The sequence below is a fragment of the Pelobates fuscus genome, chromosome 13, assembly GCF_036172605.1.
Source record: "Pelobates fuscus isolate aPelFus1 chromosome 13, aPelFus1.pri, whole genome shotgun sequence".
NCBI lineage: Eukaryota > Metazoa > Chordata > Amphibia > Anura > Pelobatidae > Pelobates > Pelobates fuscus.
The window spans coordinates 2,328,134-2,340,604 of NC_086329.1; the positions used below are offsets into that span (position 1 = coordinate 2,328,134).

At 45.9% G+C, this 12,471-nt stretch overlaps 1 protein-coding gene across 1 annotated transcript; it reads left to right on the forward strand.

Moving 5' to 3' along the window:
• The first annotated feature begins 128 nt into the window (after window positions 1-128).
• On the forward strand, window positions 129-8,172 carry LOC134583032 (uncharacterized). The gene is made up of 3 exons (XM_063439782.1): window positions 129-155; window positions 5,463-6,601; window positions 7,190-8,172. The coding sequence occupies exon 2, from the start codon at window positions 5,524-5,526 to the stop codon at window positions 6,574-6,576; it is 1,053 nt and encodes a 350-aa protein (XP_063295852.1). The 5' UTR covers window positions 129-155; window positions 5,463-5,523; the 3' UTR covers window positions 6,577-6,601; window positions 7,190-8,172.
• Window positions 8,173-12,471: the final 4,299 nt, after the last annotated feature.

Here is a 12,471-nt window from a genome sequence, read left to right on the forward strand (position 1 = left end):
GTATCGTTGCACGGCTATATTACCTTTTACCTTATTTATTGGAAGCACCTGCCCTTTGTCACTTTAAAATAACTTTACTATACTATATAATTTATATTTATTTTTTCGTTTTTCCCTATTCTTTCAGAACCATGTCTGGATCAGATGACTTTTCGGTAAGTTGGGATTCTATTCTCTGTGCTCTAACATTTGTGTGGTTGGTATCTAATATGTCACAAACCATATTACATTTTATTTAATAATGCTACAACTTGTGGTATAAATGTATCATTTAATGAAAAAACTTCTAGTCAGGGTGGGGGATTGACATTCAGTGCCATTCACAGATCATCCCCAGGTCCAAAATGTTTGTGTTTATCTAACCCAGCAGTTCCCAAACTTTTTAGCTTCAAGGCGCACTTAATATTTCAATATTTTTCCAACGCGCCCCAAGTCAAAATAAAGTTTTAGGATATAAATCTGTACAGCTCTGTGTAGCGGTGCGCTAATTTAACATGGACTTTTTTCTGCTGGTATTCCAATAGTTACTTAGGATCAAGTAGGTTATCCTAGGTAGAACATCATAAGCAGTAAATAAAGTAATCCGCGAATATCCCATCACCTTTCCCAATAACTGGACGACACACAGTATCAGGAGCAGAACTGATTTTTAATGACACACGCTCTGCCTTTATGCAATCCTCCCAGGCAAGGGAGACACCCACAGAAAATAGGAATTACCCAATCATTAGCTGGTTACAGTACACAGGTTTCCTCCCCTTAGCCTGAGAGGTAACTTAATTATCTATACAGTTTCAGCACACAATTTCCCCCAATTCCTGGATGTACCCCAAGACTATAACTTACACCCATAAATTACATATCCCTTGATAGCTCGATCTGGGTGAGCAACATACTGAAATATCACCCAGATCGGTTCAGGGGTTCGTAAATTTCCCGGAGGCCTTCTTTTCACCGACCGCACACGAGGTGTTAGCCGTGTTCCATGTATTTTGGCCTTGCGGTTGGTCTCCGTTCGTGAGGTGAAAGATAGCCGCGGCTACCCAGAGAATACACAGTACGTTCATAGAGTTGTCAATTGAGGTAATGTGAAAAATAATAGGGGAGGTCAATTAGTGCCACGCTCCACTCCGGGGTGGCCTGGTTGTTCGGTATTTTGTTAGTTTGTCGAATGGTACAACTTCAGATGGTTCAAAGGATACTTTTACCGAACAACGAGATGAATGACACAACAAGCAGGGGAGTTACATGGTTCTTTTACCAGGGTATTAAACCGTGGAGAATAGAGTAAAATACTTCAACAATTAGGGGTAGGGACAGCCATCAATACAATGAGTACCAACACACAGTCCGCTACACTCTGCGCCATATACTAGCGCTTGTAGCATAATGTTTAGTGTTTAAATGAAGACGTGCTTGTATATACATTTTGTTTTAATACAGGGGTGTGTTTGGATGTAATGTCTGCGTTTGATTACAGGGGTGTGTTTGGATGTAATGTCTGCGTTTGATTACAGGGGTGTGTTTAGATGTAATGTTTATTTTTAAATGCTGGTGTACATTTGTATGTAGTATGGTGATTGAATGCAGGGGTGTGTTTGTCTGCTGTGCTGGTGTTTGCTTGGATGTATGTACATACATACATACATACATAAATACATACATGAAAATTCACATAGACCCCCGACACGTACACGAAAATTCACATAGACCCACGACACGTACACGAAAATTCACATAGACCCACGACACGTACACGAAAATTCACATAGACCCACGACACGTACACACACACCTGGAAGTGAGGTCTCACAAGTGTTCTGTACAATGGCATGAGCACTTCCCTCTTTCTACTGCTAATACCTCTCCCTATACAACCAAGCATTCTGCTAGCATTTCCTGCTGCTCTGTTACATTGTCTGCCAACCTTTAAGTCATCAGAAATAATCACCCCTAAATCCCTTTCCTCGGATGTTGAGGTTAGGACTCTATCAAATATTTTTATTTTTTTTTCAATTCTTTATTTTGGTTGTGCAATAAAGATTTACAAACATTCCCGCAGAGCTACGACAGCAGCTGCAGGTGTGTCACACTATACATTATCACAACATTTAGTTGCACAGTTTTGTGTAGTGAGTGATCAGTTAATGCTATTCTTGTCCCATTATGGGTATGTTTGTGGTCTGTCTTTGTGTCATATAGATTTAGTCAACTCTGCATTTATGGTGAAGTGATGTTAATGTGGGAAGATGTGAGGGGAAAAACATCAATGTAATGTAGTGCAAGGTATATCCCTTGTGCGCGTCCAGCCCGTGATTTATGGGAGTGTCTGTCCTGGGTCCTTGATGGGCTTTGGGTAGTGTGGGCTGATTGTGCCCTTACATCTCTCGTACGGAGAGTGTGGCTGGTGGGTAGGTTTTCTATGGGCATCTTTGTTGAGTCTCTGTATGGGCGACAGCCTAGTGCCATGGGTGCGCCGTGGGTGCTTATACCAGGCCGACAACTCCTTCCATCTGGTTAGGCAGGTAGGTCTGCTAGCTAAGGAGCGTGTGAGCAAATGAGGTGCCTTGGTCTGTAACTTCTTGGCACGTTTTGTGCGCGCCGCGGTGTAGCCGAAGCCCTTACCGTCGCCCACCCTATTAATTTGTAGTGCCCTACGTCTCGTAATTGCGTACCTATAGGGGGGGGTGGTTAACTGATACGTGTTCACTGCCTATGTGTCCCCTTGGGGCCGCCTGTATCCCTTTTAATGTTGGCCTGAATAACATAACAAATAACATTAAATAATAATAATATAAAAAATAAAAAAAAAGGTATTAAGTGATGAGTGCATTAATACTGGCCCAAAGTTCAGTGTCAGTGTCTCTGGTCTTGTCTGGCTCCGTAGAAATAATGACAGGGCAGTCTCGATGCGTGGTATGGGGTGAGTACATATGTTGGTCCTGTGTGGCCCGTTCAGGGTACGCTTTGGAGCCCCCTGCCACTCTGCTGGAGCCGGGAAGCCCTCGATCAGGAGAGTCCTATGGTGGGTCTTGCCGCCCTAGATGCCATGCTTCTCCGTTTTGTCTAGATCCGCTTTTCTGTTTCGGGCCTGGGTCCGCTGCCTTTGGGGGTTGTTGCTTGCTGTGCTGTGGTGCGCGGGTCCGGCAGCGGGAGGCTCCGTAGGAACTCCGTGTGGTCCTCGGAGGCATTTAGCGTGTGTAACGTATCTTCCAGTGACACCACCAGGGTACCCAACAGTCCCCATCGGAACCCGATTCCCCGGTCTCGCAGGATCCGGGTTACGGGTGCGAACTTGCACCGGTCAAGGAGGATCGCAAAGGGTAGGTCATCATATATCGAGATCCTTCAGTTAGCTATAAGTAGGCTCGGTCTTTGCCTGGCACGGGCCATGATGGAGGTCTTAGCATTAATGTCTTTGGTCACGGCTATGATGTCCCGTGGCGCATCTACGGGTGCTGTAGGAGCCTTTCGTACTCTGAAAGCTGTGACAATGGTTGGTGTTCCGCCGTCCTCCTTGATCCCAAGTGCTTGTAGGACTTCGCGGGTGAAACCTAGCAAGGCTTCTTAGCCCACCATTTCCGCCGCCCCACAGATCCTAACATTCCTCCGTCTGTGATTCGAGGGAGGTTACAGTGCGGGATAGGTGCTGTACTTGTTAGGTTAGTATGTCTATGTGGGTGGGTATTAGTGTCTTCCAGTTTTTTCCCTCTTTCTTCGTCTTTGGTCTTTATGGCTCCCATGCGGTGTCTCAGGCCTCCGATCTCTTCCTGTAGCCCAGCGAGATCCGATTTCCACACCTCCCTTAGGTCTCGGAGGAGGTTTTTTATGTCTCCTTTAGTGGAGGGGGATTTGTCTGAGTCGGAATCCGTCCTCTGGTACACTCTGCCGTAAGCCTGGGGTGCTTGGGCCGTCTCCTCGTCTTGCGACGGCTCAGAGTCGCTGGAGCCGCGTGGATCTCAGAGCGCCATGTTTGGTCGGGCCTGTGCGGATGGCCTGGTAAAAGATAGGCGACGGGTCTGGCACCCTTTGCGTGTGTAATTTTTCTATTTTTTCGGCCCATCTCTCTCGGGGTAGGTTACCCGGGGGTTGTAATCTTCGTGGGTGATGCACTTTAGGGCAAAAAGTCAATTTTTATCTCTGTAGAGTGGGAGCTCTGCAAAAGCACGACCGCTCAGTAGCTCAGCTAACCACGCCCCCTGCCCTTGGATTTTTACGTCCATGATGCATTATCTTGCCCTTATCCACATTACATTTCAGTTGCCACAACTCTGACCATTTTTCTAGTTTACCTAAATCATTCTCCTGGAACATCAACCCTGTTACATATCTTAGTATCATCAGCAAAAATACATACCTTACCATCAAGACCTTCTGCAATATCACTAATAAAAACATTGTATGAACATACAAATTCATATAGATCCCCTGACTCGTACGTACAAATTCATATAGATCCCCTGACTCGTACGTACAAATTCATAGAGATCCCCCAACTCGTATGTACAAATTCATATAGATCCCCCAACTCGTACGTACAAATTCATATAGATCCCCCAACTCGTACGTACAAATTCATATAGATCCCCCAACTCGTATGTACAAATTCATATAGATCCCCGACTCGTACGTACAAATTCATATAGATCCCCCAACTCGTACGTACAAATTCATATAGATCCCCCAACTCGTACGTACAAATTCATATAGATCCCCCAACTCGTACGTACAAATTCATATAGATCCCCGACTCGTATGTACAAATTCATATAGATCCCCTGACTCGTATTTACAAATTCATATAGATCCCCTGACTCGTATTTACAAATTCATAGAGATCCCCGACTCGTACGTACAAATTCATAGAGATCCCTGACATGTACACATATACCTGGAAACACAGATGCACATGCGAAACCACATACATATATACATACATACATACATGAAAATGCATATGCCGCGCATGCGCATTAGCGCTCCTCATAGGAAAGTATTGAAAAGATTTTCAATGCTTTCCTATGGGGAAATGAGCGACGCTGGAGGTCCTCACACAGCGTGAGGACGCCCAGCGACGCTCTAGCAAAGAAAATCTTTGCTAGAAATCAGGAAGTGACCTCTAGTGGCTGTCTAGTAGACAGCCACTAGAGGTGGAGTTAACCCTGCAATGTAATTATTGCAGTTTATAAAAAACTGCAATAATTACACTTGCAGGGTTAGGAGTAGTGGGAATGGGCACCCAGACCACTCCAATGAGCAGAAGTGCTCTGGGTGCCTGGAGTGTCCCTTTAACATTCTGTGTATGGGTTTATTTATCGCACAAGTAAGTTGCCATCTTTCCTGTGACATAAAGGGCCAGTACCTGAAAAGGAAATAGACTCTAACGGTCGAGCAGTTTGTATCGTGGGCAAGTTGATTTGATTCGGATGTTGCTTAGTCTTTATTTTGTCTTTTTCTTAAAGTTGGCAGATGCTTTAGCCGATCCATCACCCTCCAAAGCACAAAACATAAGCAACCCAAGAGATGGCCAGCAACCCGGGGGATATCCTGGATCTAATCCCTGGGCGTCCGCACCAAATAATGCTCCTGCCGCTGCACCATCTGCTCCTTCTAATGCACCGTATGGGCAAGGAACGCCGGGACTCTACCCAGGAGTACCTGTGGGTCCACAGCCAACAGCACCCACAGGGCCCTATCCAACAGCACCAAATGCCCCACCAGGACCGGCTGCACCCAGTGCCCCATATGCTGCTGGGCCATACCCTGGAGCTCCAGCTGGACAGCAGCCAACAGCACCAAATGCCCCAACTGGACCATCTGGGCCGTACCCTGGGCAGCACCCAACAGCTCCTAATACCCCTTATAATTCAGGTCCCTACCCTGGAGCTCCTGCTGGGCAAAACCCCAGTGCACCAAAAGCCCCATACCCATCAGCACCAACTGGCCCCTATCCAGGAGCACCTGCAGGACAGAATCCAGGGGCACCTACAGGCCCTTACCCTACCGCACCCTCTGGCCAATATCCTGCAGGCCCTGCTGGGTCCCATGGCACACCTTATCCCAACCCTGCTGGGGGCTCTTCTTATCCCAACCCTGCTGGGGGCTCTTCTTATCCCAACCCTGCTGGGGGCTCTTCTTATCCCAACCCTGCTGGGGGCTCTTCTTATCCCAACCCTGCTGGGGGCTCTTCTTATCCCAACCCTGCTGGGGGCTCTTCTTATCCCAATCCTTCAGGGCAAGCACCTACACCTGGTGGTCCTAACCCTGCCCCTGGTATGCCGTATCCAGCTCCATATGGTCAGTCAGGTCCTTCACCTGCAGCACCATGGGGCACTGGTTCATGGGGATCCCAAGGTGGGCAGTACCCTACACCCCCAAATTTGCCATACCCAGCTTCGGGTCCGAGTCCATACCCTACTCCAAGCCAAGCACCTGGTGCTGTGCCTTCTGTACCATGGGGGACTGTTCCAACTGGTCAATGGGGTCCAGGCCCTTCTTCATATCCTGGAGCTCCTGGGTCCTATCCATCACAAAGGCCGTATCCCTGAAGCTTCGAGATTGGGTGCTTTCTGCTGATGCTGCTGTACGAGATGGCCATCTTGTAAGTAATAATTTCTGTGAACAGTGTTCCTACCAGCGTCATTCCAATATATATTCTTTCCTGAGGACTGCTGAAAAATTCAGATCTCTGTTAGAAAATAGCATAGCCTGGTAGACATAAAGAATGAACGAAGTCCAATATGGATGTGCAACGAGTAACAGTCTGGGCGACTGTGAGCGCAGAGTGGCGGGGTCTGGGCGACTGTGAGCGCAGAGTGGCGGGGTCTGGGCGACTGTGAGCGCAGAGTGGCGGGGTCTGGGCGACTGTGAGCGCAGAGTGGCGGGGTCTGGGCGACTGTGAGCGCAGAGTGGCGGGGTCTGGGCGACTGTGAGCGCAGAGTGGCGGGGTCTGGGCGACTGTGAGCGCAGAGTGGCGGGGTCTGGGCGACTGTGAGCGCAGAGTGGCGGGGTCTGGGCGACTGTGAGCGCAGAGTGGCGGGGTCTGGGCGACTGTGAGCGCAGAGTGGCGGGGTCTGGGCGACTGTGAGCGCAGAGTGGCGGGGTCTGGGCGAGCAGTTCAGGGATTCATGCTGTATGTTCATTTCACTGTGTGCACACGAGACTCTCTCACTCCTGCCTTTCTTTCCAGATATTTAATCAGTGCTCTTGGACGAATTGAAGTGTCTACATATATATCGCCATCAGGGAATGGATCCGGATGAATTGCTGACATTTCATTATATTGTTTTTCTTTTTCTGCGTGTAATAAGTTGTTGATATACAAATGAATTACAGATTATTAGGGGATTAATTAATTATTAATTGGCACATGGTATTCTCTTTGGAAATTAGTCCAAATTCTCCCAGCAATTTTCATCTTTTCTTTAAGATTTGTACAAAGGAACAAAATGAATGCAGACAAGCTATTTTTCTATATCCCGTGTAATATACGGATTGTGTGACCTGGACTGTAAAATGCAGTCAAGCACCATAACCACTGTGGTTAATTGTATTGTCACAGTTTACGTTGGTGGTTAAGGTGCTAGGAACAGCGCTGAGCTTTGCTAACATACATATATCCTTCTAGCTGTCCAGAACATAGTGCTGTATAGTCGTTATGGTGCTCCTGAAGGGTTAACAGGGACTTGTGGTTTGGCCTAAAACACGCAGTGCAGTATGGGTAGTGATGTCTCCGCTTCCCGTACAAATTCCCTGCTCTTTGCTTTCAATGGGGTTAACAGTTTGTCTAAAGAAGAACCATAACCACTGCAATAAGCTCGCACATTATCCAATAAAAAAAATGCCAAAAAGAGCAAAGTTGATTTATTTTTTTTAAAGCTAGTGCCATTTTCCTCTGTGTATGAAATATTATTTCTTTACACAGGGACTCCTTGCTAATTGTCATAATGTCTCAAGCTTTGCTCGCCCCCTGCTGGCTGGCTGAAGATATGTCCTGCTACTAGGACTACTGCACTTCACCATTTAGGCTACAAATCCCTTCCTTTAACAAACATTTTTGAAGTGTAGTTTCAGCTTAGAAATGTTTTGAGCGTTGGCTAAAAGCCGTGGAGAATTTCTTATATTAAAGTATGTACATATATATATTTTGATAAATCAAATAAACTATATAGCAAACCTGCTTGGAAGTTTCATGATATTATTTCTGTTTAAAAATGAAAGCGTTTCGCTGACGATTGGTCACACACACATTATATTTTTATTGTGCGTTTGGGAAGGTAGGAGCTCGAATGGCTCTCACAGGGTTATTCTCTAGACTCCACATTCTAGAGAATTAAAGTCAAACGGAAAAATAGCTTAAAATAATATTTCAGTTCACTGCAGTTTGGGTTCTAGTGAATAACTCATCTTTTTTAAAAAAAGACCTGTATTCAGCCGGGCTGGAAATAGAATTAAACTTTTTTCCCCCAGATTGGTTATTTTGGTATAAAATGTGGTCTTCACTTGTCGGTTTACCATAACTCACAGTTTAGTGAATGATTCCCTTAATTTAGCAATAACCCTGGTTATCTTCTAGGGAAACCTCAGTGCGCTTTACTTCCGGCTCTGCAATTTAACCCCTTAAGGACCAAACTTCTGGAATAAAAGGGAATCATGAGATGTCAGACATGTCATGTGTCCTTAAGGGGTTAAAGTAAAATGATATTTCATATGAGCGGACATTGAGATGATGCAATGCAGCTACCACCCTAGACTGGAGGAATGAATCGCGCTTGTCTGTCTGTGTGATGGGAGAATGGGCTGATTGCTGGAGAATACAATTAACATTTTCACACTTGGACCAGCATAGGCAACCTTCGGCACTAAAGAGGTCTTGGACTACACCTCCCACGATGCTTTGCCAGCATTATGGGGGATGAAGTACACAACATCTGGGTTGCCAAAGGTTGCCTTTCCCTGGGAGGAGATACTGCAATCAATAACATCCCTTTTATAGAGAAGATTATGCAGCATGTGCACTTCTTCGATAATTCCATGTGGTGTCCTCTTGAGAAAGTAAAAAGCATCATGGCGGACTGTGTATGGCCAAGCTCTGTTCGCAAGCGGGAAACACAATAATGCTGAATAAAATTGCTCAAGTCTGGACGTTTTGCCTTTTGAATCTGTTTGCTACAATTCTGAATTTAGTAAGTATAAAAAAAAACACCAAATATCAGTGATTCCCAAAACAGTCCTCAAGCCACTGCTACCAGTCCAGGATTTAGGGATCACCCAGCTATGTCTAAAGTGATTTTAGAAAAGAGAAAAACTGTGTAATCCCTAAATCCTGGCCTGGTTTGGGAACCACTGAATTCTAGGATATCGGAAATTCAAAGTGATATTTAAACTTCAGGCCAGAATGGTCACATTGAAAATACCTGCTTTGGAGAATTCTTTAAATGTATCTATTGAATTTACGATGAATTCTTGGCAATACACACATTATAATAGGCCCAGCTAGTGTTGGAAAGTTTATTCTCATCACACAAACCTCAAATTTTGCTAAAAGGTAGGTGTAGCGGTTACCCCGATGAGTAGAGGGGTTCCCACCGCTAGAGGGTGTCCTTCTCCCGAGTGTGAGGGGTATTCACAGCATTCCAGCAGTCATCCAAGTAGAGAAGCTCTTACAAGACCTAGTGTGATAGCTGTATAGCAATTTCCACCAGTAAGAGACAAGACTCGAGATTGAGGGTAAAGTAAGAACTGAAGGTTTAATGGCACATACTGATCTTTTATACAGTTTTTCCCCACAATGTTACCATCTAGGTGGACCGTGTGGGGCACAGGACATCAAGCGCTACGGAATCTGTTGGCGCTATATAAATTGCAATAATAATAAATTCACAATCCAATAAAAACAGAGTTTTACAATTAAACACTCCCATTCATTACAGTAAATCCCTCCCCTCTGTTTGGGAGATAATTGAGTTAATTACTGTATCAACTAATTATCTCCAAAAGAAAAATACAAGTTTTTACCCAATTTTGCAAACACCCCGAAAACATATGGGAACCTCATAAAACATATATCCCATGATAGCCCTGATCTGGGGGAACAACATATTGGGGGAAACAATCACCCAGATCGGTTCAGGGGTTCAAGAGTTTTGTGGAAGTCTCTTAACTGACCGCATGCATGTTTTCATGCCCAAAATAGTTCCAGAGGATCAGGCTGTGCGGTCTGTCTCTTTCATACAGTCAAAATCCATTAAAAGAGTCAAATGTGTCCGTACACATGAGCATTGGATGTAACTGGTTTTGTACATTGTATCTAACGAACGGCGCTCCGTTCGTGCAATAACTGTCTAACAGAACAAGGAGTGGAAGTCTCAGCGGTGTTCATGCCGTCGAGTGTCCGTATTTTAGTTCCATACACTCGACGACAAAACACCGCTGGCCACATTCGTATCCAAAGATGGCAGCCGCCAAGTGTTCGTGCATACGAATGCCGACCACCCAGTTGATCACTTAGAATGTTAGGGTGTTTGTGGTTTTTAGATGTTAATAAGGGCATTGGGGTTAACAAGCACCACGCTCCAGGTCTGGGTGGTCGGTCGTTAGGTAGATAATTAGTTATTTGAACGGCCATTAGTAAAATAAAGATGGATCTTTTCCATACGAACTGTTAGACGAACAAAGAGTTTCAAAGTTTAAAATTCAGGGACAGAGGGTCTGTCACAGGTGACTGAAAAATCAAAGATGGATCTTGCAAGTAGAGGGAGAGGGAAACCGCCCTACAATTGATCCAATTGTTGCTCACGGAGGGAGGAAAGACCCCCCAACAAAATCTAAAGAACTTGTAGCCCTTTGAGGTTTGCACCCTCTGCAAGGGGTGTTTTGTATAGCTACATAGTGGAACGCTTGTGGTATTTTTATATCATTTTGACATCGGATGGGATTTCTCATTCTCAAGGCTATGGTATGTGTGTGTGACATTGATAAGACAAATGTAATTGGGTTTATTCACTAAAAGGAGAAGTAAAAGTGAATTTCAAATTTAAGGCCTAAGTATCCAAACCTGAAACATTGCCGACTTAGAGAATGGTTCCAGTGTGGCTATTTCTACCTTGAATTCTCAATTTAGTGAATTATCCTAAAAGCTTTAAAATAAAAATGTACTGGGATTCCTTCACCCCACGAATCCATTCTTCTATATTTCGCACCTTTCACAGAGGATCCATTATTAATGGGCAGGTACAACTCCCACCATCCTCAGCCAGTCTGTGAGGACTTAACTCCATGGAAACAAAATGCATCAAACCTTCCATTAGTATCCATGGTGACTGCTCCGCTTCTTTTGTGTTGGCGACATTGTGTGGGGGATGTATAGAATAAGTAAATGTGGGTCTGTTACTATGGAAACGAGTGCCATGTTCCCTCTAACGGCATCGCAGGAATGCTCTTTAACCCTTGTGGGTTATTCAGTAAACTTCAAATTCGCATTCACCAGGGAACTCAACACGTCATGGATTCGGCAGAGCAGCTTGGCTATTTGGCCTGAAAGTTGCTGAGCTCCCTGGACCCTCTCAGATGCTCGTACTGACACTATAAACTAGTCATTACAGCAATTGTCAGAGCGTCAGCGGCACACACTCAGTCCATCCCTGTTGCCAATCACTGCTACGGACTGGTATTACACTCCCCATCGCCATGACACCACCCGAGAGAGGGGCCACATGGATCCAGGGACCCTCATTCAATGAGCCAATCACTGCTACTGACTGGTATTACACTCCCCATTGCCATGACACCACCCGAGAGAGGGGCCACATGGATCCAGGGACCCTCATTCAATGAGCCAATCACTGCTACTGACTGGTATTACACTCCCCATCGCCATGACACCACCCGAGAGAGGGGCCACATGGATCCAGGGACCCTCATTCAATGAGCCAATCACTGCTACTGACTGGTATTACAGTCCCCATCGCCATGACACCACCCGAGCGAGGGGCCACATGGATCCAGGGACCCTCATTCAATGAGCCAATCACTGCTACGGACTGGTATTACAGTCCCCTTCGCCATGACACCACCCGAGAGAGGTGCCACGTGGATCCAGGGACCCTCATTCAGTGAGCCAATCACTGCTACTGACTGGTATTACAGTCCCCATCGCCATGACAACACCCGAGAGAGGGGCCACATAGATCCAGGACCCCTCATTCAATGAGCCAATCACTGCTATGGACTGGTATTACAGTCCCCATCGCCATGACACCACCCGAGAGAGGGGCCACATGGATCCAGGAACCCTCATTCAGTGAGCCAATCACTGCTACGGACTGGTATTACACTCCCCATCGCCATGACACCACCCGAGAGAGGGGCCACATGGATCCAGGGGCCCTCATTCAGTGAGCCAATCACTGCTACGGACTGGTATTACAGTCCCCTTCGCCATGACACCACCCGAGAGAGGTGCCACATGGA

Excerpts from the sequence above, each read along its gene's own strand:
- LOC134583032 (XM_063439782.1), top strand. The coding sequence starts at position 5,524 with ATGGCCAGCAACCCGGGGGATATCCTGGATCTAATCCCTGGGCGTCCG.